The sequence below is a fragment of the Vipera ursinii genome, assembly GCF_947247035.1.
Source record: "Vipera ursinii genome assembly, chromosome: 11".
NCBI classification, from domain to species: domain Eukaryota; kingdom Metazoa; phylum Chordata; class Lepidosauria; order Squamata; family Viperidae; genus Vipera; species Vipera ursinii.
Genome location: NC_139524.1, coordinates 9,444,567 through 9,466,710, shown reverse-complemented (window position 1 = coordinate 9,466,710; position 22,144 = coordinate 9,444,567). Strand labels below are relative to the sequence as shown.

The following is a 22,144-nucleotide window of genomic DNA, read 5'->3' as shown; positions in this document are numbered from 1 at the left end:
AGTGTGCAAGATGACGGTTTAATGTTCTAAGCTGAAAGTCACCTTAAGCTTTTAGTTCAAAATACTGGGATGTCATCGGAACATTGCCTAGGAGATATAGTTTATTGGATTTCAAATTGAGCCCCAAACGGGGCACTTCAAGCTTAAACGTTTTTGCATTGTAATATGCAGAACACTGAGAATTTGAGAAGATTCAAACTTGAAATATTATGTTCCAACTTCAAGGCCACTTTCTGTCAGAAAGTGCTTGAGTGCTGTACCAATGCTTCTAGAAATGTTTAAGCTCAAAACAGACCCTTTCAAACTCAGTTTAAAACTGGAAACAGTGCTGTTTGAAACGTTTCTGGAAAAGTTGGAACAGCCCTGGAATACATCCAGTGTCACCCTTCCTGGGTAGACCAGACAGGAAATACAACCCAATGAGCTAATTCTATTTTATTGTAAGGCCGCATTGACAAAATCTTGCAAGTCTGAAAGTAGAAATCTCCTGCCATCTCTTTGACAACCTGAAAAGCTGATGGGAGGTCCCTTCTCAGCCTCTTTCATTGTGCATCGGTGGGTTATGCCTTCTCTTATCGGACCATTCCCTAAATAGCATTTCTTTGCTCTGTCTCTCAAGGTCTTCCACACATACCATTGCATCTGATGAGGCCAGATCAGATTGTTTTGAATTTGAAACAACTGTTTCAAGCTCAAAATATTTTTCACATGGCTAATTGTGTAGAGCAGTGGTTCTCAACCTTTTCTTCACCACCGACCCCCTTTAAATACCTCTTGTGGCCACGGACCCCCCCAGGAAAACTCAAGATTTAGAGCACTAGGCTTAAGAAACAATCCACTGACCCCCTGTGATAACATCGTGGCCCCCGCAGGTTGACAACCACTGGTGTAGACCTCTGTTCTTGGAGAATTAAAAATCTCACAAATTCTTTTGCGTTGCTCCTATTAAGGACGACAAAACTTTCACCCCACGTTCGTTCCCACACATTAGCATAGCTATAATTGTTTGTCGATGCTGTCTGGTAAGTCTACCATTGAGAGATCTGAAGATCACAAAGTCGAGAAAGGCTAATGGAAGGTATCAGAAAATATCCCATCTCAATATATTCAGTACCTCCTCTGTACCTTGAAGAAAGCGAATACTTGAATTGGTCAGTTTCCTGACTTGTTTCTGTACCTCGACTGTTATAGGTTGGGAGCTTGGAAGACTATTATCATTTCCATCACAGCAAGACCATTAAAAGATCAACCTTCAGCAGCAGGGGTCCACACAACTTCCTCAGAATGGATCCAAAGGTATGTGTGTCCAACACTGATATCGCCTCTCACAAAGGCCATCGCCAAGGTGGCCCCAGGTTCCCAAATGAAGTCAGCCAAGTAAGAAAAAAAATCTATGGAAGCCCAAAGCATACTCGATCGGTAATAGCTCTAATTTCATTTCCATGTATGTTACTTTCCTGGTTTTTATGTTGTGTGTTGTTGAAAGATATTCTAAAATGTGCTTACTCTGTGGCTCTGCTTTTCTTAAAAAAAGGCACTCTATGAATTGGTGGCTGTAGTGGAAACAAGGATGGTTTTTAAGGATAGAAAACTACAGAGAAGTAGCCTAAGCTAGTTTTGAGTGCCGCGTAACAGAGTGAGCGCCTGTTACTCATCCCAGCTTCTGCCAACCTAGCAGTTCGAAAGCACGTAAAAATGCAAGTAGAAAAATAGGGACCACCACGGTGGGAAGGTAACAGCGTTCCGTGCGCCTTTGGCGTCTAGTCATGCCGGCCACATGATCACGGAGACGTCCTCGGACAAGCGCTGGCTCTTCGGCTTTGAAACGGAGATGAGCATCGGCCCCTAGAGTCAGAAACGACTAGCACGCATGTGTGGGGGAACCTTTACCTTTACCTTTAAGCTAGTTTTAGCTTCCTCTCCTTCTTTTTTTCTTTTTCTTTTTTCCTTTTGCTTTTCCCTTTTCCTTTCCTTCCCTCCCCTTCTTTCCTTTCCTTGTTTCTCTCTTCCTCTCCTCTCCTCTCCCCTTCTCTGAGTTACCATTACATGTTCATGCATGTAATCTGTAAACCAAGGTTTATGGCTAAATACGTGTCGCAGATCCAGTCATTTGTACTTAATCCAATAAACCGATGGGTGGGGGGGAAAAAAACCCCAAACATCGTGCTGAGCGAAAATGCAAATGCAACTTAATTAATCAATAGGCTTGCCATCATGCACAGAATAGCCATGGCTAATTGTTTTTATCATCCATGACAGGCAAAGAGGCATCATTTCAAGTTGCTATTCGCTCTCCAGCCAAGGCTTTCCTTCACCTTTTCTTCTCTGTTGGCACTATCACTGAAGTGGGGAATGTGTCATTTCTCAGCTCTGCTCTTTCAGCTGAGAGCTTGGGAGGAATCTTTAATAAGAGGGCTGAATATTGCTTATTCTTTTTTCCCCCCCTAGCTGTCCTCCACCCTTCCTGTCTTCTTCTCCTTCTGCATAGGAGCTGATTCCGGCTCTTCTGGAGGAAAAGGTCTCACCAACCACACACTAGAAGAGGCTGCCAAATACCTCCATTCCTCTGCTTTCTCCCTCTTTTCCTGCCCTCTATTATCTGCCTGGGGAATTGTTCTTGACCCTCTGGCAGTTTCCCAGACAGACTTTCTAGGTAGTTCTTTTCTGAAGAACTTTTCCTTGGGCAGTAGTTCTTTGTGCCCTTAGTTATCAGCCTTGTGTGTCTGCTTTCTTTTTTTTTTAGGCCAAGTTCTTGAGAGAGCTGCCCTGTCAAATTGATTCCTTATTCTCATTATTGAATGGGCTCCTTGATCCATGTAAATCAGACAGGTCATTCATTCAGCTCAGAATGATACTGTGCTGACCCAAGTCCCAATGCTTTGCGGTGGCGCTGGTTCTTTTGGCCAAAACCTACTTTGCTATACATCTCCACCAAATAAGTTGCTGTCTGATTCTTGGGCATCACTGGCTGAGCATTGATTGGATTCAAGTCTTCTGTCATACTTATCTGGCAGGGAGATCTCTTTGTTCGCGATTCAAATCCTCTGCCTCCCATTCTTCTGCAGAATTGCATGTTGGTTTCAACATCAGGAACTTCCCTTATTGTAGCTGTCCTTCAGGAATCAGTCCTGGGTGCTGAAAATAATTGATTTTTCATATCAATATTATTACCCTGAGGAAACCCAGGTCTGTCAGTCTTCTGTCATCCATGATGATGATGCTGCATTATTACCTGTGATTCGGTATCTGAGGAGCCTTTTGTCTTAGTCTCAAGTTGCATAACACAAAAATGGTCTTTCCATCCTTGTTTGTGTCCTCCCCCCACCCGGGTTCCAGGCTCCTGGATTGTCCCAGTTTCCTCTGCCTGTGGTCTTGGGGGTCTGGTATGGTAATCAGCTGACTGTGATGCAAGTTCTCCTACAGGTTCACAGGATTAGGAGATGGGGATAGACGGTAGGGTATATTGTGTAGTGGGTTCAGGACCGCATGGAAACTCCAGACAGATGAGTACAGCAAACAGCTCTTTATTGTGGTTAGCACTGTACTGAACAAAGGGGCTTACCTGTACCCCTTATATACCTTGCCAGGTATGCTCTTGCCCAATCCGTTCATCTAAATCTCCCGCCGAAAGCTAACCAGCCAACCCGGTTATGGTACAGCACCACCTGGTGGTATTTGCAGAGCTGCTGCTTAGACCCCATACATAACAGGGTACATAGCTTCATTGAACATGCATTGATTGATTTATAAGATTATTACAATGGTCACCTGGTAGGTGTCCTCTCTCTAGCCTTAATCCTAGTCCAGAAGAGGACCTTTCTAGACCTTCCAGGTGATTCTCATATTTTATCACATTGCAGGACTCTATGTTGGTTCCCTGTTCAAGCTGTTTAAACTTCTAATGCTTTGGTTACAACCTTCCTTGATCTGTTGACCCATATTTCTCCCCTACAATCCTATTTGTTCCTTATGTCCCACTGGGCAGGGTCTTCTCTCTGTTCCCCATCACCATCTCCAGGCTTCCTGGCATCAGGGACATTGTCCTGGGACTGTGGGATCAACTCTCTCCTTATGGTCACTTCTGTCAAATTCCGATGACCTTTAAAAACAATTTTTTTTGTTTGACCAGTATATTAGAATGAGGCCCGTTTGTTTTACTCCAATCTAATTAAGTTCGTAGTTTTTCAAGTTAATATTTGCTTTGTATTAATTATGAATATATGTGTGCTCCGCTCTTTCATGGGGTGTTGTTTTAAACATTTATGACTGTTGAGTTTGACTTGGATTATAAATATCGGCTTTATAAGGCTGGCTGTTAAGTTATGAACTCATTTTATTGGACTGAATTGCATAACTATTGGGTTTCCTTCTGATTTGGATCATGCCTCAGTAAGGTATGTAACACTCATAAGAATACAAAGAAGTAGCTAGAGCACCAATAGCTGACGATGTTGTTTTTCCCCTTTTACTAATAATCACTAAATTTCTACATTTAGAGAGTTACTAAGAGACAGTGGAATATTTCCCAAACTGACCTGCTAAAGAAGCTTTCAGACTCTTCTTTAGGGTCATATGATAATTGCTGGAATATTTAATATTCCTTTCATTGATGAACAGGAGTTGTTTTCGTACTACTGTGGATTGGATTAAAAAGATGCTAATTAGATCTAATTGTCTTTGAAGAAAGAGGGTTATGATGTGCTCTACCAATTAAGTATTTTGTCCTTTGGGGTTTGTTTTTTTTTGGCTAGTCCATCATTCCTTTTTTTGGGGGGGATTGAATTATACTGTACATCCCTATGTCTTTGCTAAGGGATGTGGTGGCTCAGTGGGTTAGGACGCTGAACTTGTCAATCAGAAGGTCAGCAGTTTGGCGGGTCGAATCCCAAGTGCCACGTAACAGAGTGAGCGCCTGTTACTTGTCCCAGCTTCTGCCAACCTATTTCAAAAGCACGTGAAAATGCAAGTAGAAAAATAGGGACCACTACGGTGGGAAGGTAACAGCGTTCCGTGCGCCTTTGGCGTCTAGTCATGCCGGCCACATGACCACGGAGACGTCCTCGGACAAGCGCTGGCTCTTCGGCTTTGAAACGGAGATGAGCACCAGCCCCTAGAGTCGGAAATGACTAGCACGCATGTGTGGGGGGAACCTTTACCTTTACCTTTATGTCTTTGCTATAGGGCATTCCAACCTTGTGGTGGATTATTAACACAGAAGCAAATAGATAATACTGTATCTACTTCTTCCCTGTGATTTGCATGAAGATTTTGAAACGCACACACACAAAAATAATTTATTTTGATTCTGCTCGGTCAATAAAGCTTTGCCAATTGCTCATTCTTACCCTGCTCTTAATTGTGGGAGGTTTCCAAGAGCCCTGTTGAATTGCAAAGATGCCCTTACTAGAATATTATTTTTTTAAAAAGCAGTAGACTGAAAGGACAGATATCATGAACAGAGAAAGGAGAAGAAAAACCTTGTATTCTTTCTCCTGAGCAGATTGGGCATATTTTTCTTTTTTCTTTTTCTCCTCAAAGTCACTGATGAACTGTTGATGAGCATTAACAGTTTTCACTAGCGATCCATTTGGGGAGGAGAAAAGGAGAACAATCTGCTTCTGTTAGAACAGGGGTCTTCTAACCCTCAGCCAGCCCTGCCCTAACCCTAACCCTAGCCCTAACCCATTCCCCATATAATTGCAGGGTGAAATAGAATTGGAAATAGAATTTAAGATTTGAAGTCAAAAAATAATGTTGCAACTCTTTAAAGTAGCTGTGTCTTTTCCTTTCTGAGCTGTTCTCCATAGCTGCTACAGTCTTCAGTTCCAGGAGAAGATGCCTTTCATTTAAGAATATTTATTGCCTATCTCTATCTATCTGTCTGTCTGCCTGCCTGCCTGCCTGCCTGCCTGCCTGCCTGCCTGCCTGCCTGCCTGCCTGCCTATCTATCTATCTATCTATCTATCTATCTATCTATCTATCTATCTATCTATCTATCTATCTATCTATCTATCTATCTATCTATCTATCTATCTATCTATCTATTTCAATTATCTATCTATCTATCTGTCTATCTATCTATCTGTCTATCTATCTATCTATCTATCTATCTATCTATCTATCTATCTATCTATCTATCTATTTATCTATCTATCTATATCTTTCAATCGATCGATGCCATATCCTCTCCCTAAAAAAAACTTTTCACAGAAAAGTTTGTTCTCACACAAAAGGTTCTTCTAATGCTGCGCACAGAAATACACACAGAGTATATACCCAAAGCCTGTTTTGTTGGTTGTATCTCTCATGCAAGTAGACAATGCACTTTCATGGGTATTGCATTAAGAAGATCTTAAACTAGTCTCTCATAAAAAAAAACCAACCCTCTCAGTCTTCCAGCTGACCCCAAACTGTAAAAGTTCAAGTTTTCTATCACCTTTTGGAAAGTGTACTTTTGAAAAGCTCAAATAGGTCTTCAGTTCTGTAATTTGGTCTTATTCAGCAGCAAGAAACAATGGCAACTGACTGAAGGTCCTATCCCTTGGAAGAAAAATCTTTGTAAACTTTTCAGAGCACTATCATATTTCAAAGAGATGCAAAAGAGACTCTTGGTGCGAAAATAAATGATTTCTGCAATAGAACAGGTGTTTAAGTTATTTAGCAATGTGTTCAGTTAGTATTGACCTAAACATGCTGTCCAAAATTAGCCTGGCAGCATTCAGGACTTGGCTTTATTTTGATTTCATAATAAAGGAGTACATTTCTAGTTTATTTTAGGAGGATGGATCGCCCTTTGACTGTTCCATTTAATGTTACTGTGTGAATATGCAAATGATAGTGGCAGAGCCTTTACTTTCACTGACAAATAATGCCACCTGGAATTCAAATGGCAGAGAAAACACTGTGCAGTTCTTGAGAATTCTTACAAAGAAGGAGTTCGGGAGGGGAAAATGAAAAGATAAGTAAATTTCATGTCATCTAAATGAGCTGATGCTTTTCCAGCTGAGACTCTTTTTCCAATTTATGCAAGTGTTTTGTAGAAATTTGCATTCCAAAAGCTCCCTGAAATCTGCCAGTGTAATTAGTAAATCTACTGCCCTTTTGCTCATATTGAGCAGATTGTCCTGTTCAACCTGACGGTACGGTCTTAGATGGGTGTGCAATGAACTCTTCCCAACTGCTCAGCAGCAATTTGAAGAGGAGGCACCACCAGCTTTTCTGCCATCAACCTTGCCCCATTCAGAACAGGGACAAGAGACACCATGCACTGGAGAAACGTCTCTCATCTCCAATCTGGGCCAATGAGAAATAAAATAGCACTTGCACTACCACTTAGACTTATATACCGCTTCATAATGCTTTATAGAACTCTCTAAGCAGTTTACAGAGTCAGCCTATTGCCCCCCCCAACAATCTGGGCCCTCCATTTTATCGTCCTCGGAAGGATGGCAAGCTGAGTCCATCTTGAACCGGTCAGGAGCAAACTCTTGACAAGGGGCAGAGTTAGCCTGCAGTACTGCATTCTAACCACTGTGCCATCAGGGCTAATCAATTGCTTGAAGCCTTGGACTACAGAAGTCCTTTCTGTTCCATGCTTTATGTATTTATTGGAGTATACACACACACACACAAATATCTAAGCGTTTCCTAGAACAGGGGTAGGGAACCTTGGTTCTTCAACTTCAACTCCTAGAATTCCTGAGTCAGCATGGCTGGTTCAGGAATTCTGGGTATTGAAGTCCACAAGTCATAAAAGAGCCAAGGTTCCCTACCCATGTCCTAGGAGGAAGAGCTTCCAAGCCACCATTCCCTTGCAAAGCCTTCTGCATTGCCAATTCCAAAGAGGGGAGGAGTACGAAAGAAGAGGTCCTGCTAATGGAGAAACAGACTACTTGCAAACTCATCATCCTGGAGCACTGTAAAGAATACCTGAAGTTAAAATTCAAATACCCAATAACTGAATCAGAAATAAACCCATTTCTCTCTCTAAAACACAGGAACTCCAAGGCTTGCCATCTGTAAGAGAGTTTGGGAAAGGCTAGGCTGGAGTGTGATTTTTCAGCTAATATTCTAAAACGAATTTGCCTGGGTAATTTTTTATTCTCTTTTCACAACTTGCACATCTCTTGGCCTCTGTCATGTCATTTAGACAGGATTAAAAATAGCCTCGCAATCAGCATCCAATTAACCACATGAGGGTTTGTGCATATTTGGGGGGACATGATGGATTTTTAAAGGAAATAAATGCGCTGAAATGTTGATAAAAATGCCGTTTTAAAAAAAATGGAGAGGAAAAGCACTTTTTCGCCACACACTGTGTGCGTAGCCTGAATCCCAAGGTGGTGTATTTCCGTGGTTGGATTGGACAACCTCTGCAGCCTTTCAGAGATTGGTGGATTACAACTCCCATCATTTCTCACTGTTGCCCATGGTGCTATGTGTGACCCATGGAAAGCAACATAGCCTAAAATCTGGAAAAACCAGTATATGAATAATAGCATTTAAATATTTTAGATGAATAAATCCATGGTGGATTTATTAGTGGAGGTCCACAGAATTGGAAAATTACTTAAAAACATGTCTGGGGAAGGATCAAATGTATTATTTGTCGTAACAAAAATCAGTTATGGGGTCCTTGATGCTCTCTGAGCTTGGTGGTTTTCTTGCAGATACTTTGTTACCCAAGTATGTAACATCATCACTGGGCGCTGATGACGATACCTAATTTGGTAATGAAATGTCTCCAAGAAAACCACCAAGCGCAGAGGGCACCAAGGACCCCACAGTTCAACTATGAACTACAAATATTCTCTTCTATCAGAAATTCTCTTCTATCAGAAGCATCAACTTCCCTCTGCCCAATACGCTCCCACAGAGAGGGTCTCCTCAGGGTGCCACCGGTCAAAGAATGCTGACTGGTGGCCCCCAGGGGGAGGGCGTTCTCTGTGGGCGCGCCGGATTTCTGGAACCGTCTTCCGGTTGAGCTCCGGATGGTGCCCGACCTTCGCTCCTTCCGGCGCGATCTAAAGACGTATCTCTTTGAACAAGCTGGCCTGGCCTGATGGGATGGGGTTGGGTTTTTATTACTTTTAAATGTGTTTTAACTTATTTAAGAGTTCTGGGCACTTTGTTTAATCTTTTTTTAATTTTTGTATTCTGTCTTTTTAATCATGTATTGCCCTGTTCACCGCCCTGAGTCCTTCGGGAGAAGGGCGGTATACAAATAAAATTAATAATAATAATAATAATTACTTTTTGGTGACCGTCTTGAGACCCCAATCATAAAACTACAGGGAATTCTTCACCAGGAAAGGACACTGAGAGACCATGATGTACCATATTTGGTAGTTCTTCTGGATTCCTACAGAGGAGTCTTCAATGAGTTGATTTGGCCATAGGGCTGCATCTTCAGCATGCTGTATTCTATCTTTAACTAGCTTGGAACAAACTTATTTTGTCTCCACACTACCGACCAGCTTGATAGAAACGGCATAGCAAGGCATTCATCAGGACCAGCTCTCCTCAAACCTAGGTGGTTTCTGGCTACTCCAGCATCCTCAGCAGTAGCCATGGTGGCTGGGGAATTCTGGACGTTACTGCCTTCATCTCAAGAAGGATTGCTTAGGTGAAGGGATGATTGTTTTAAAATGTGTCCTACTTTTTTAAGCCCCTCATCATGAACCACACTACATGAAAGCCAGCCTGTTTGAGAAAAACAGCCCAGGCAAAGGTTTTTAATATCTTTAAGGTTCTGAGGCTAAAGATGTTTGATGATCTTATGAACAATTACTCAGGAATCCGTTGAGCACACATTAAACATCTGGTGATGTTCCGTGCAGTTGCTAAACAGGCGCTGTTTGAAAAGGTCAGAGTTGTCATTCCCCCCCCCCCTCCTCAGAACTTCTATTTATTACTATCAAAATGTGAGGCTTAAGCTATATATATATAAGATTCTCATTTTCTGAGATTCTGTGTTCCTTTGGGGATTCTGCTTACCTTGGCGCTTAATCCCAGATTTCATGGTTGTTTTCTCTGATGCTGGGAAGGGAAAAACAACAACAACAACACCTATTTCCTTTCTCCACTTGTGCGGTGAAGATCACATCATTTCCAAGTTTTATTATGGTAAACTTGGTCAGTTTATAATGGATAAACAATATTTAGCCTCCCATTTTCAACGTGCAGGAGATTTATAATTTATTTTGTTAGTGTGTGAACAGGAGTCTCCAGCTGCAGAGCAGCTGTTGTAGCAACGCTGCACAGCAGGAGCTATAGAAGTATTATTTTGACTTTGATGAAAAGGGACGGAAATTATTTTAACAGGGAAAATCGTTTTTTGTTTTGTAGCATCGATTTGATTTGTTGCTGTGGTTTGGTCTCAGGCAGGCTAAAGACTAAAGATGGCGCTTCTTGTTTCTCAAATGTGTTGTGTGTTAGAAAATAAGACCTACAGTATATAAGAGGAAGAGAGCCAGGTGTAGTGGCTAAGGCACCAGGAGGCTGTGAATTCTAGTCCTACCGAAAGCACAAAACCTGCTTGGGTGACTTTTGGACAGTATCTCTCTCAGCCCTAGGAACAAGTAGGCAAGGGACAAAACGTTCCTGAAAATGTTTCCAAAAAAACTGCAGGGATTCATGCAGGCCAGACATCAACACTGACTCAACAGCAAAAAGAAGGGAAGTAAGAAAAATTGAAGCCCACAAGTCGTTGCCAAGTTTTGAAGACCCTTGGTTTAAGGGGTTGCCCGTTGATGCTATGGAGGTGCCTAGTTTGCTTCCCACCACCCTTGGGTCCTGGCATATTCTGTAGCATGGTTCCCCTTTTTGAATCTAAAACACTACACAGTCTTCTTAAGCCCCTTGTTTTGTAACTTTCTATCTACTAGGTAAGAGTGACAGTTGAGTGCTAAGTAGAAAAGCAGGGCTGTGAACTGCAGAATAAAGAATGGGATTCTTCATATAACAAGGTGTTTTACGAGGACAAGAACCTTGCCTGGGATGGCCCCTAGTTTCTAGAGTCCTTATCTCAAGAATCCCACCGGAGATTTTTCTCTGTCTCTTTTTTCAAAGACCTGAGCTACTGCTGGTGACTCTGGGGATTTGGTTTTACTGGTTAACGAGAGTCACTTTTATCTTTTAATGTCCCTGTTTGTTGTTGTTCAATTATCTTAACGGAGAGCCATTGAGGAGGCATCCCAGGAGCCAGAAGTCAAAAACTGAGCTGTCAAATACCCTGCTCTAAGGAAGCAGCTCTTTAAGAGAGAAAGCAAAAGGGATAAATGCAACTATTTTATCATCCTCCAGGTAAAGTGGGTGCAGCAGCAAGAAGTTAAACCAAGAGTCAAAAGGAGAGTCCGACACAACCACCGCTTCATTTCATTCAATGACCCATCTTGGCCTGAAATGTGGTACATGGTAACTATACATTTTGTGTGTGTGTGTGTGTGCGTCTCTCTCTCTGCGTGTGTGTAAAGAGCAGCTATTGCCATAGGAAGCTTAAGATGCCCCAATCTTGGAATGATGTCACAAGGATGTCGTTTCATTCTTTATGGTTGATTTATTTCGTCTTCGCTTTGTTTTATTTGGCTCTCCTTTGCTTCTCATGTGTACAAATTGCAACTGTCTTTATAGTGGTTTTATTGGCTCTTACTGTATTTGATCCTGCTTGAATGGGTTGTTTTAGTGTTGCAGCTACTTTGCTAGTCATGGACAACAAAAATAATAATGGTAGGAAAGATTTAATAGTCGGACAGAAATGGTAAACCCTGCCTAAACATCTGACTGTCTGGGTAAGCAAAAACCATATTGGTGTATCTGCTCAGGTACATGCAGATGGGCAATAAAATTAATTGTTGGGTAACAGAGACTGAGAACCCCTGTTTGGTATGATGAACTGTAAGTTTACCTATGGTGAATTCAGCTTGCAGGTGAATCGTCCTGTCTATCTTTGTGGGTTGCTAGAAGAACCAAGCCAGAAGTGCTCCTCTTGAGCAGGGGTCTTCAAACTTGGCCCTTTTATGACTTGTGGACTTCAACTCCCAGAATCCCTCAGCCAGGCCTGCGTGCCTGCGTGCCTGGCTGAGGGATTCTGGCAGTTGAAGTCCACAAGTCATAAACGGGCCAAGTTTGAAGACCCCTGCTCAAGAGAAACAAGTTCTACAGACGAGGGTTTCATTCTCTGTATTTATTAAGCATTTTCATATACTAAAAGACTAATTAAAAAGGGAAAGAAAGAAAGAAAAAGAGATAAATAACGTTAAGAAATATATAAACGACTCCCCACCTTCTTGCCTCCACTTTCATGAGGCCTGGCTCTAGTCTCTGGGTGGTATTAGAGACCTATTTTGAGGTCTGTGTGGCTGATCTTAAAAATTTGGACTGTGCAAATTCGAAGGCTCCAAAATTGGAGAAGGGGCCAAGTTGTGCCTGATAAGGACAGTGTGCTATTGGCTTGGCTTCCAATAATTTGAGGTCTGCAGGTGACTTCTTGTCTCAAGTACCATATACCTGTGGTTCTCAGCCTGTGGTCTGTGGACCCTTGAGGGGTCATGATATCGTCAAAGGGGGTCCGTGAAGGTTTGATGCACTAGTACTTTAAATCTTGAGGTTTGGTAGTCGGTGGCCAATACTCCATGGCCACAAAAGGTATTTACAGGAGGACCGTGGTGAAGAAAAGGTTGACAACCACTGCCACATACAATATCAATCGACCACAAATCTTTTCTAACTGATTTTCTATAAGTCCCCACAAAAAGAGAGAGTTTGATTCTCTCTGGTTTCCACCTACCCCCAAAACAGCAAGAGAAGTTGGAGAGGAAGGCTCTGAGAATTACACAACACACAGGCAGACTGATACAAGAGCAGACATTCATTCAGAGGTGTGGGGTTTTGTTTTTTTTCCTCGAGTCCCACGCTGTGAAAGACATTTGCTGGTGTGAAAACCACCTTGGAAATGGTCAGGGTGTTCCCGAAAGTCTTAAAATAACAGCAAAAACAGGTTCCTCAGTGGTTTGCTTGTTGAATAGCTGAAGCGGAGCTGCTGTATGTTGGAACAGGCTGCAACTTCTGAACAGCCTACAAGGGAAGTTTCACATCTAATGCTTTCCAGTAGCTGGTCTTGCCAGCTGCCAGCAGAAAAGGAACATAGCTGTGGTCAAGTTGTTTCTGTCTGGTTCAGGCTGCAGCTACAGCATCAGGTTAAATCCAGGAAAAGGATTGGAAGTGAAAAAAGCTTGATCTTGGAAATCAAACGAGCTCTCCTCATTCAGCAACCAGTGCCAGAACCCGGCCTGTATTGGAACTAATGCAGTAATTCTTTCCTAACCAAGAGAATGGCTATTTCATATTCAAATAGGGTTCATGTAACGCACCAAAGGATTGATTAGGAAGGTTTAAACTTCTACTAAACCTCCGGTATCTCAATTCTGCATTCACAAAGTTCTTGCTTAACACTTGATGACCATTTGAAGTTATGGCAGACCCCTCAAAAGGTAGTTAATGACCCCGTTCCAGGGTTCCAACGGCTGCACACATAAACACCAGGCAATCCTATGACCACATTTTGGGCACTTAGCAACTGACTCACTTTTATGGCCAAGTGCAGCATGTGACTGGGATTTACAAGGTTTGTGGGGGTTTTTTTTTTGCCTTTTTGCCCAGTTTCTGGCTTAAACTGTCCATAGGAATGAATGGACTTGCTTTGTGACTGCCAATGTTATAACAGAGTTGGAAGGGACCGTGGAGGTCTTCTAGTCCAACTCTCTGCTCAGGCAGGAAGCCCTATACCATTTCAGACAAACAGTTGTCCAATCTCTTTTTAAAATCTTCCAGTGTTGAGTATTCTGGAGGCAAGAGCCTTCTCTGTGGGAGCGCCAGCCCTGTGGAACCAGCTCCCCACTGAGCTTCGGATGGCCCCAGATCTCCAGTCCTTTCTCCGCGGCCTCCAAACACTCTTTTTCCACCTGGCTGACCTGGACTGTGGCAGGGATTTTAATTATGTTTATAATTTTTAACTCTAATTTTTAATTTATTTTAATTTTAATTTATTGTACAGAGGCCTTTAATTTTAATTTTATCTTAATTTCTGTATTTATTGTATTGTATTTATTGTTGTTAGCCGCCCTGAGTCCTTCGGGAGATAGGGTGGGATATAAGTCCCAATAATAAATAAATAAGTTGTTCCACTGATTAATTGTTCTAACTGTCAAGAAATTTCTCCTTAGTTCTAGGTTGCTTCTCTCTTTGATTAGTTTCCATCCATTGCTTCTTGTCCTGCCTTCAGATTGTGGCAACCCCTGAGATATTGAAACACTGCTACCATGTTACCCCTAGTCCTTCTCTTCATTAAACTAGACATACCCAATTCCAGCAACCGTTTTTATACGTTTTAGCCTCCAGTCCCCTAATCATCTTTGTTGCTTTTCTCTGTACTCTTTCTAGATTCTCAACATCTTTTTTATGTTGTGGTGACCAAAACTGGATGCAATATTCCAACTGTGGCCTTACCAAGGCATTGTAAAGTGGTATTAACACTTCACGTGATTTTGATTTTATCCCTCTGTTGATGCAGCCTAGGACTGCTTTGGCTTTTTTGGCAGTTGCAGCACACTGCTGGCTCATATTTAGGTGATTGTCCACTAGGACTCCAAGAGCCCTCTCACAGTTATTACTATTGAGCCAGGTAGCACCTATGTTTGCCTTACAACTGCCACTTCCGCTTAGCAATTGCCATAAAAAGACTCATAAAATCAGGCCAGTCACATGATGGCCTCAATTTACAACTGTCATGGCTGATGATGGATATTCTGGGCTCCATTATAGCCATAAGTCAAGGATCACTGTATAGAAGCCAACCAGGTTGGGCCTTGAAGGTTATCTCCCCATTCCCAATGGGATATAGTTTTTATAACAGACTGAGCGCAAAGATAAATGTGGGACACACAAATCTCTCCAAGAAATGGGAAGGGCAGAGGACTTGAGAGGGGCAGCTGACAATTGTTTCTACTGCCTGGGGCAATGGCTTCCTCTATCTCCGTGGTGGTGAACCTATGGCACACATGCCACAGATGGCACGCAGAGCCCTCTCAGTGGGCACGCGCGCCATCGGCCCAGTCCAAGGCCTTCAGCTGGGTTTTATAAAACCTTTTCACTTTAGGCCTCCGCCGCTGTGTACAAAAAAAATAGGTTCAATCAATCAATTTCAACTTCTTGCGGGAAAAAAAAAGATCTTGCAAAGTTGGACTTGACTGATTGAACTTTTTAGTCCCACCCAGTCTGCCGTTGCCACCACAGCCACGGCCACCCAATGGGCCACACCCACCCAGCACCCGACGATACATAAGTGGGTTTTGGGTTGCAGTTTGGGCACTCAGTCTCTAAAAGATTCAGAATCACTGCTCTATCTAATCCAGGGCTGGTCCTATCATTTTCAAACTCAGCGTAGCTACTGGAAGCCCATCTTTCTGATTGAGTGTGACAGGTATGGAAAGGAAAGCAACACAGCTCACTCATTGCTGTCTTTGTTCTCAGCATTGTGAAGACAACAACAGCGAATGCAGGTCTGAAATGAATGTTCTGGGAGCTTGGCAAAGAGGATACACTGGCAAAGGTGTTGTAGTGACTATCCTTGATGACGGCATAGAGAGGAATCACCCCGATCTTGTACAGAACTACGTAAGTAAAGATGGAAATGATTTGGCACATGTTTTTGGTTGTCTACTTGTACAACATAGGGGAAAGAAGCAAGGAAGTTTGCTACACTCTGCTATGACGTCAGCTGACTTCGCAATATCTCAGCAGAAAAATAATCAAGGCAGTTATTCTGGAAGTGAATGAACATAAATATACCCATCCCAGGATAGTGTTGCAGGATCCAATCTTGACTCGTTCACTGGGACCAAAGGTTTAGTCTACCAAGCTGTTGGGCTTGTGCTGGAGCCCATCATCAGAGATTTTCTCTGTCTCCAGAATATTCTGGTAGTCTCCATAACAGAAGGAGAAACGGAGTAGGATCTCACCTGCAAATGGTCCATAGGTTTCTTCTGTCACCTGGTAGGCAACTGTGTTCCCATAAGAAAGGGTGGGAGAAAAATTACTTTAAGAGTTCCTGAGTTTGGAGTTTTGCCCCCTTTTCTTTTTTTTTCCCCTCGGATGATGTGCAGAGGGAGGCCATCTTTGGATGCAAAGCAAGCATCTGATATGGGCTCACCCCCTCCATACATTCTTGTTTGAGTTAAGGAGATGGCAACAGGACAGCAATACAACACACAACCGCTGGTTACCTCTGTAATGTCTCTGAAGCAAGTATTTTCTTGAGCTTGGACAGCTGAAAGTCCGGGAAAAGGCACCATTCTTTGTGAAAGAGCTGGTGACTGGCAGAGAGAGACGGTCCACATCAGCCCCAAAGGACTTAACCTGCTTTTGATTCCAGCACTACACACCTCTTGTGTTGTTCTTCTAGCTTGGATATTTGAGAGTGGTGAACTTCTCTGAGAGCCTCTTTCAGCTCAAGAAATCGCTTTTCTTTTTACAAAATACTTGGAGCCAGTGAATAAAGCCAGCCAAAGATTGCTCTCTTGAGAATTGACTCGTCCTGTTGAATGCAGGAGAAAGTTACTTTTAAGTAATCCAGTGTAGGTTTATGGGTCTGAACAGGCTTCGATGCAGAGATGGGATTCCCACAGAAACCTTCGGAGATCTTTGGAGGAGGAGCAAGTTTTTATAAGAGAGTGAAAAAGAATCCAATCCTAAAATTTTAACAGAACGCAGAATAACCAAGTTGGAAGGGAGCTTGGCGGTCTTCTAGTCCAATTCCCTGATCAAGCAGGAGACTATTCCGGACAAATGGCTACCCAATCTTTTCTTTAAAACCTCCAGTGAGGTTCTGAAGGCAATTTCTGAAGGCATGCAGAACAATCGTTCTCACTATCAGGAAATTTCTCCATCGTTCTAGGCTAAATCTCATTTGATAAACTTCCATCCATGACTTCTTGTGTCTTGTTTTCGATTTGTTTTGTTTTTTTTAGTTGTGCTTTAGGTTATTTTTTTTTCTTTCCTTAGGACCCCCAAGCAAGCTATGATGTCAATGGAAATGATGAAGACCCAACTCCACGCTATGATCCAAGCAATGAAAATAAGTGTGTTCCATTTTTTCTCTCTCTCATTCTCTCTCTCCTGTCACTCCCAGTTAAGAATGGAATTGGGCTGCCTTTTACTTTGCTCCTCTGTTTTTCAAGTTAACTAGTGAAGCATTTGCCTGTCAACCTGAAAAACAGCTATATATTAGATAACCTTTATTGTGATTGTGTTACTGTGGGCACAACGGCACACATTAAAGATGAAATGTAGTTGCTTGCTCTCCAAGTGTACACATACATAACACACATTTAAAACATACTATATGTAACATATTTATAGACCTACGCCCTTACATATAAGTAACATATGACCATTAATCACTGTCCATCTTGAATAGATAACGGAAGGTGGAGGCTTTAGAACTTTACTATATCCTTACCATGCTCCCTGCTGAAATAGCCTGTGGTTCAAAAGCCTCATCCAAAGGAGAGTTTTGCCCGTAAAAGGAACATTCCAAATTTGGCTAAAGGGTGAGTGGGTGGGAGAATGCAAAGCAGATTATCTTACATCTGTTTTGCATGTCGCAGCCATGTGACCCTCTGTGGCTTGCCAAGCTGAAAGGTTTAGCTAATGTGGGACTTTTACAAGGACCTGGGAGGAAAAAAAAAATGGGAGGGGGCAATCAATCAGTTTTCAGGTTGCCATTTTTTATTTTTTTAAGCAAGGCTCATTAGTTTTTAACAACTATGGATCAAGCAAGAGATCCCTTTGCTCATTTCTCACTGATTGGACCTCTTGCGTGTTAGACTGTTCCAGTAAAGTTTTCATACTCCATTACCAGGAAAAGGTGGTGACCCTATTCTTAGACTAGGGTCTACAGCCATTAGGGAATCTGTTCAGATATGATCTAGCTGTCATGGTTCCGACAGATGTAACTCTTCAAAGAACTTCGAGGCATTGTTTACCTTAAAGGATCTTTATTTGAGTAGCATAATATTGGCACTTACATAATCAAAGCCAAAAACTGATTTCCCCTCCCCTGGACACATAGTAAAAGGTAAAGGTAAAGGTTCCCCCGCACATGCGTGCTAGTCGTTTCCAACTCTAGGGGCCGGTGCTCATCTCCGTTTGAAAGCCGAAGAGCCAGCACTTGTCCGAGGACGTCTCCGTGGTCATGTGGCCGGCATGACTAGACGCCAAAGGCGCACGGAACGCTGTTACCTTCCCACCGGAGTGGTCCCTATTTTTCTACTTGCATTTTTACATGCTTTCGAACTGCTAGGTTGGCAGAAGCTGGAACACATAGTATCAAAGCACAATTCCCTCCTCCAATTTCCAGTCATAAATCACATTCCCCAATTAGCTTGAAGCGGGGGCTTCCTCTCCAGCTCTCCAATTCTTTATCAGATCTGATTTCAATAACCTTGATTCCCACACTAAGCTCAGTGTTGTTATGTCTAGCTGGACTCTCATTCACATCCCACTCCCAAGCATCATCTAACTCTAAAAGCGAAAGGTAAAAAAAAATGGCTACATTCCCATCCGTTGTCAATGCAATGTCAGCTGCCTTGACAGTCAGCATTAGATAATGCTAGTTGCGCTATCTAAGGGCACAATCTTGTGCAAAGAAGAAAGATTGCTATTTAGCCCTTAAGGGGGCTTGCGGTAATGAAAGGAGACACAAGAAAGAAAGACAGTGGAAGGAAGAGAAGTAGTAGGGCATCCAAGGGAGTCCTCATTTAGCGACCATTCACAAGCTTCCTGAACTTTCAAACAGGAATGCACACCAAGGTGTAAAGTTATGGGCATCGGTGGGCCCATTTCGAATGTGAGAATGCGAATTGGGTTCTGGGGAAGGTCTCACCCACACATATAACACAGCTGCTCTCTGGGCCATAACCAGCTGCAAAATACCTATTTAGCAGTTTAGTCTCTGCTCCTCTCCTGCAAGACGATGTAATGATAGGCGGAAAAGGTCTTGGGAAAATGGGCAAAGAGATGCTGAGAAAGGTCAGATAAGAGAGGACACAGCCCTCAGCTGCTTAATGGGTACAGCGAGAGGCTCAGAAGGGATCCTCCTTAGTTTTTTAGGCTGTAAAAAAAGACATAAGGAGAACTGTACTTTCAGACCCGTTAGATTCTTTTATTGTAGCTTTACAACAAAGTAGAATTAACCTATCTGGTCATGTTTCCGGTTTGGTCTACCTGGTAAGGCTGGCAGATGCTTCTTCCTAATTCTCCTTTTGCCTTTTTTCTGGAGAAGGGAACATAAGTCCAAGATAAAGCTCCGGTTGCAGTATACTCAACATCTTTATCAAGAAAGTTCACAGAGGCCATGCAAATGTTATTTGCTTTGCAACTTGCTAGCTCACCATTTTTCTTTTAAAAAAAGTTAAATATATTAAAAAGTAGGGAGCCAAGGGCATTTAGCTGCTCCTGAATGTCTGCATTCAATCCTTCTCTCTCACACTCACTCACTGCTTAGCATTTCTGTTTCTTAAAAGCAATTCTGGAAGCCGATCAGCCATTGGAACAATAGTTTTCAGTCAGGGCACCCAGCCAAACTATAGTTGAGCCTCATTAACCATAGTTTGGCATGCGATCAGAAATAAGATGCTACAGTTGCTTAATAAAGTGTAGAGAGGCAATTCCCTAGGCTGGATTGGGGTGGGATGGGGATGATGTTATTTGTGTTGAGTTCTGCAGCTGTTTGGCTACCCTGCAAATATTATTCCTCCAGGCTTGCGGGACTCAGCTTGGGTATGAACACTGTCTTTCTAAGATCAGCTTTTCTCTCTTCTAATGATAGTAATCCTCTGAGCACTTCATTAATTGACGGGTTTAATTGTTAAAAACTTCGATGCGCTTTTGAAACTTTTCCAAACACAAGCTGCCGTAGAGTAGAGTTCTACCAGAAGCTGCCGTAGAGTAGAGTTCTACCAGAAGGGAGAAAGGTAATAGTAATTCCCTGGGCGTGCTTGTCCTTGATTTGCATAGAGTGCCTTTGCCCATCAGAAATTTACTTCACCTCTGTCAAATGCTCTAGCCTTATTTATATTATTTTATTTTATTTTAATTCCATTTATATCCCGCCCTTCTCCGAAGACTCAGGGCGGCTTACAAGCTTAAGCAGTAGCCTTCATTCTATGTATATGCCTGCTTATTAGGGCTTTCGCGCCCCCCCAAGCGGCATTATTACAAAGTCAGCTTATTGCCCCCAACAATCTGGGTCCTCATTTTACCTACCTCGGAAGGATGGAAGGCTGAGTCAACCTTGAGCCTGGTGGGATGCGAACCTGCACTAATTGCAGGCAGCTGGTGTTACTTAAGGAGGCATTAGCCCACTGCTCCACCAAGGCTCTATAATACATGTTGTGGTAATAAAGAGTAGCACTGAATCAGAGTCCAAAGTGGCTGTATTTACCTAATACCCGGAACCCAAACAGTTTAGCACAGCACACTGTGAGAGCCCCAGTGTAGGAGATGAGCATGCTGAGCTGGAGAGTGGGGTTAAATGTGTCATCAGTTTGGAATCAATGTGCAGCCATACGAGACGTGAGTCCAAGCCCCCTCTGTGAATTCCATTGACCTTTATCTAATGCCAATTTGACTTAACCGTTTAGTAGACCAGATTCTTGTGAATATGTACAGTAGCTGAAAAGAAAACTCCTTAAGTGCTTTGAAATAAATTACCATTCCTGGTTTCTTTAGTCTTGACATCTCTTTGTATATTCTAAGAACCAAACCAATTGAATTAATTTGGCAAACCACGCAAAGGTATTTTACCAACACAGCAATTGCAAACTAGTTTCTCTGGAGTCCTGGTTTTCTTCCCTTGGACTACCTGAAAAGTCCGGCTAATAGGGTGGATTTTTCATGCATACATAGAATCTTAAACTAAATACATGATTTTTTTGCACCTAAAAAGGTAAACCTTGAAAGATCTAGGCTAGCTTCCATGCTGTCTTCTATAGGCATGGCGCTGAACTTTCCATTATATATTTAGGAGGATTTCAGAGGGTGAAGGATTATAGTCTGGGGCTAAATGTGTGTTCGATGCATTATTAAAAGCAATAGTAATGCCAAGTGAATGATGAGCCCATTAAGACAAATCCAGGTGTCTTTTTAAGGATGGGGGAAGCACTTGCAGCCTTAGCATGCCTTGAACAAACAAGGCCCCCATGCAACAGAGATTCCTTCTCCTGCATTTCCCATCTCATATAAAGCTTGCAAAGAATAACAGGAGAAAAAAATACTCTGGTGGCAACTTATAAATTGTCCTATAAGGAGGAATAACCATCAAACTAGTAACCAGTCCTAGTTTCTTGCCTTAGTGAGATCCAAATCTTAAGTCAGTTCTCGGTGGCTAAATTTATGCAGGTCCATTTCTCTCTCTCTCTCCCCCCCTTCTCTGTCTGTCTGTCTGTCTGTCTGTCTTTCCTTCTCTCTCTGTCTCTCCTCTTTTCTCCTCCTCCTCCTCCTCTTCTTCTTCTTTTCTCTCTCTCTCTTAAGGTTTCTACTGAATTCTAAAATCTTTCTGGGAATTCTCTTCCTAGGCATGGCACCCGCTGCGCTGGTGAAGTGGCAGCATCAGCAAACAACTCCAACTGCATTGTGGGTATTGCATACAATGCGAGAATTGGAGGTAAGGAAGACGATTCTTACAATATTTACTTATTATTTATTAATTACATTTATTTGCCACCCATCCTGTTTCAGCGTCACTCTGTTCAACTTGGCAGGTACAGCTGATCTTTGAAGAAGACTGTTTTACAAAATCAGTTGAAAATGTAATGTCACTTTACTATACTACTTTATTATACTTTACTATATATTTACTTTACTATATACTTTACTATATATTCCTTTACTATATATTTGTCTCACCTTCTACCTCTTTGACACTTAGCCTTGTCATTTTGGGGGTTCCAGAAACCAAATCTGGTTCAGTTGTTGCCATTTTTGTTAACCCGTGCTATTTATGTTTTACAGTTTTTGCTAAACCAGCTTAGAAATATAAATAGAGGGGGTTTTTTTTCTGTCTATGCCTCCTGTCTCTTGCCCAATT

At 42.3% G+C, this 22,144-nt stretch overlaps 1 protein-coding gene across 1 annotated transcript in view; it reads left to right on the top strand.

Moving 5' to 3' along the window:
* The window catches only part of PCSK6 (proprotein convertase subtilisin/kexin type 6), a gene marked incomplete at its 5' end in the record, with an annotated part of 97,030 nt that overhangs the window by 15,124 nt on the left and 59,762 nt on the right, over positions 1-22,144 (top strand). Inside the window, 5 exons of the mRNA XM_083371336.1 lie at positions 1,192-1,296; positions 11,305-11,415; positions 15,529-15,672; positions 17,059-17,135; positions 21,633-21,721. Coding sequence (XP_083227462.1) covers positions 1,192-1,296; positions 11,305-11,415; positions 15,529-15,672; positions 17,059-17,135; positions 21,633-21,721 — 526 coding nt within the window. The remainder of the gene's footprint in view (positions 1-1,191; positions 1,297-11,304; positions 11,416-15,528; positions 15,673-17,058; positions 17,136-21,632; positions 21,722-22,144) is intronic.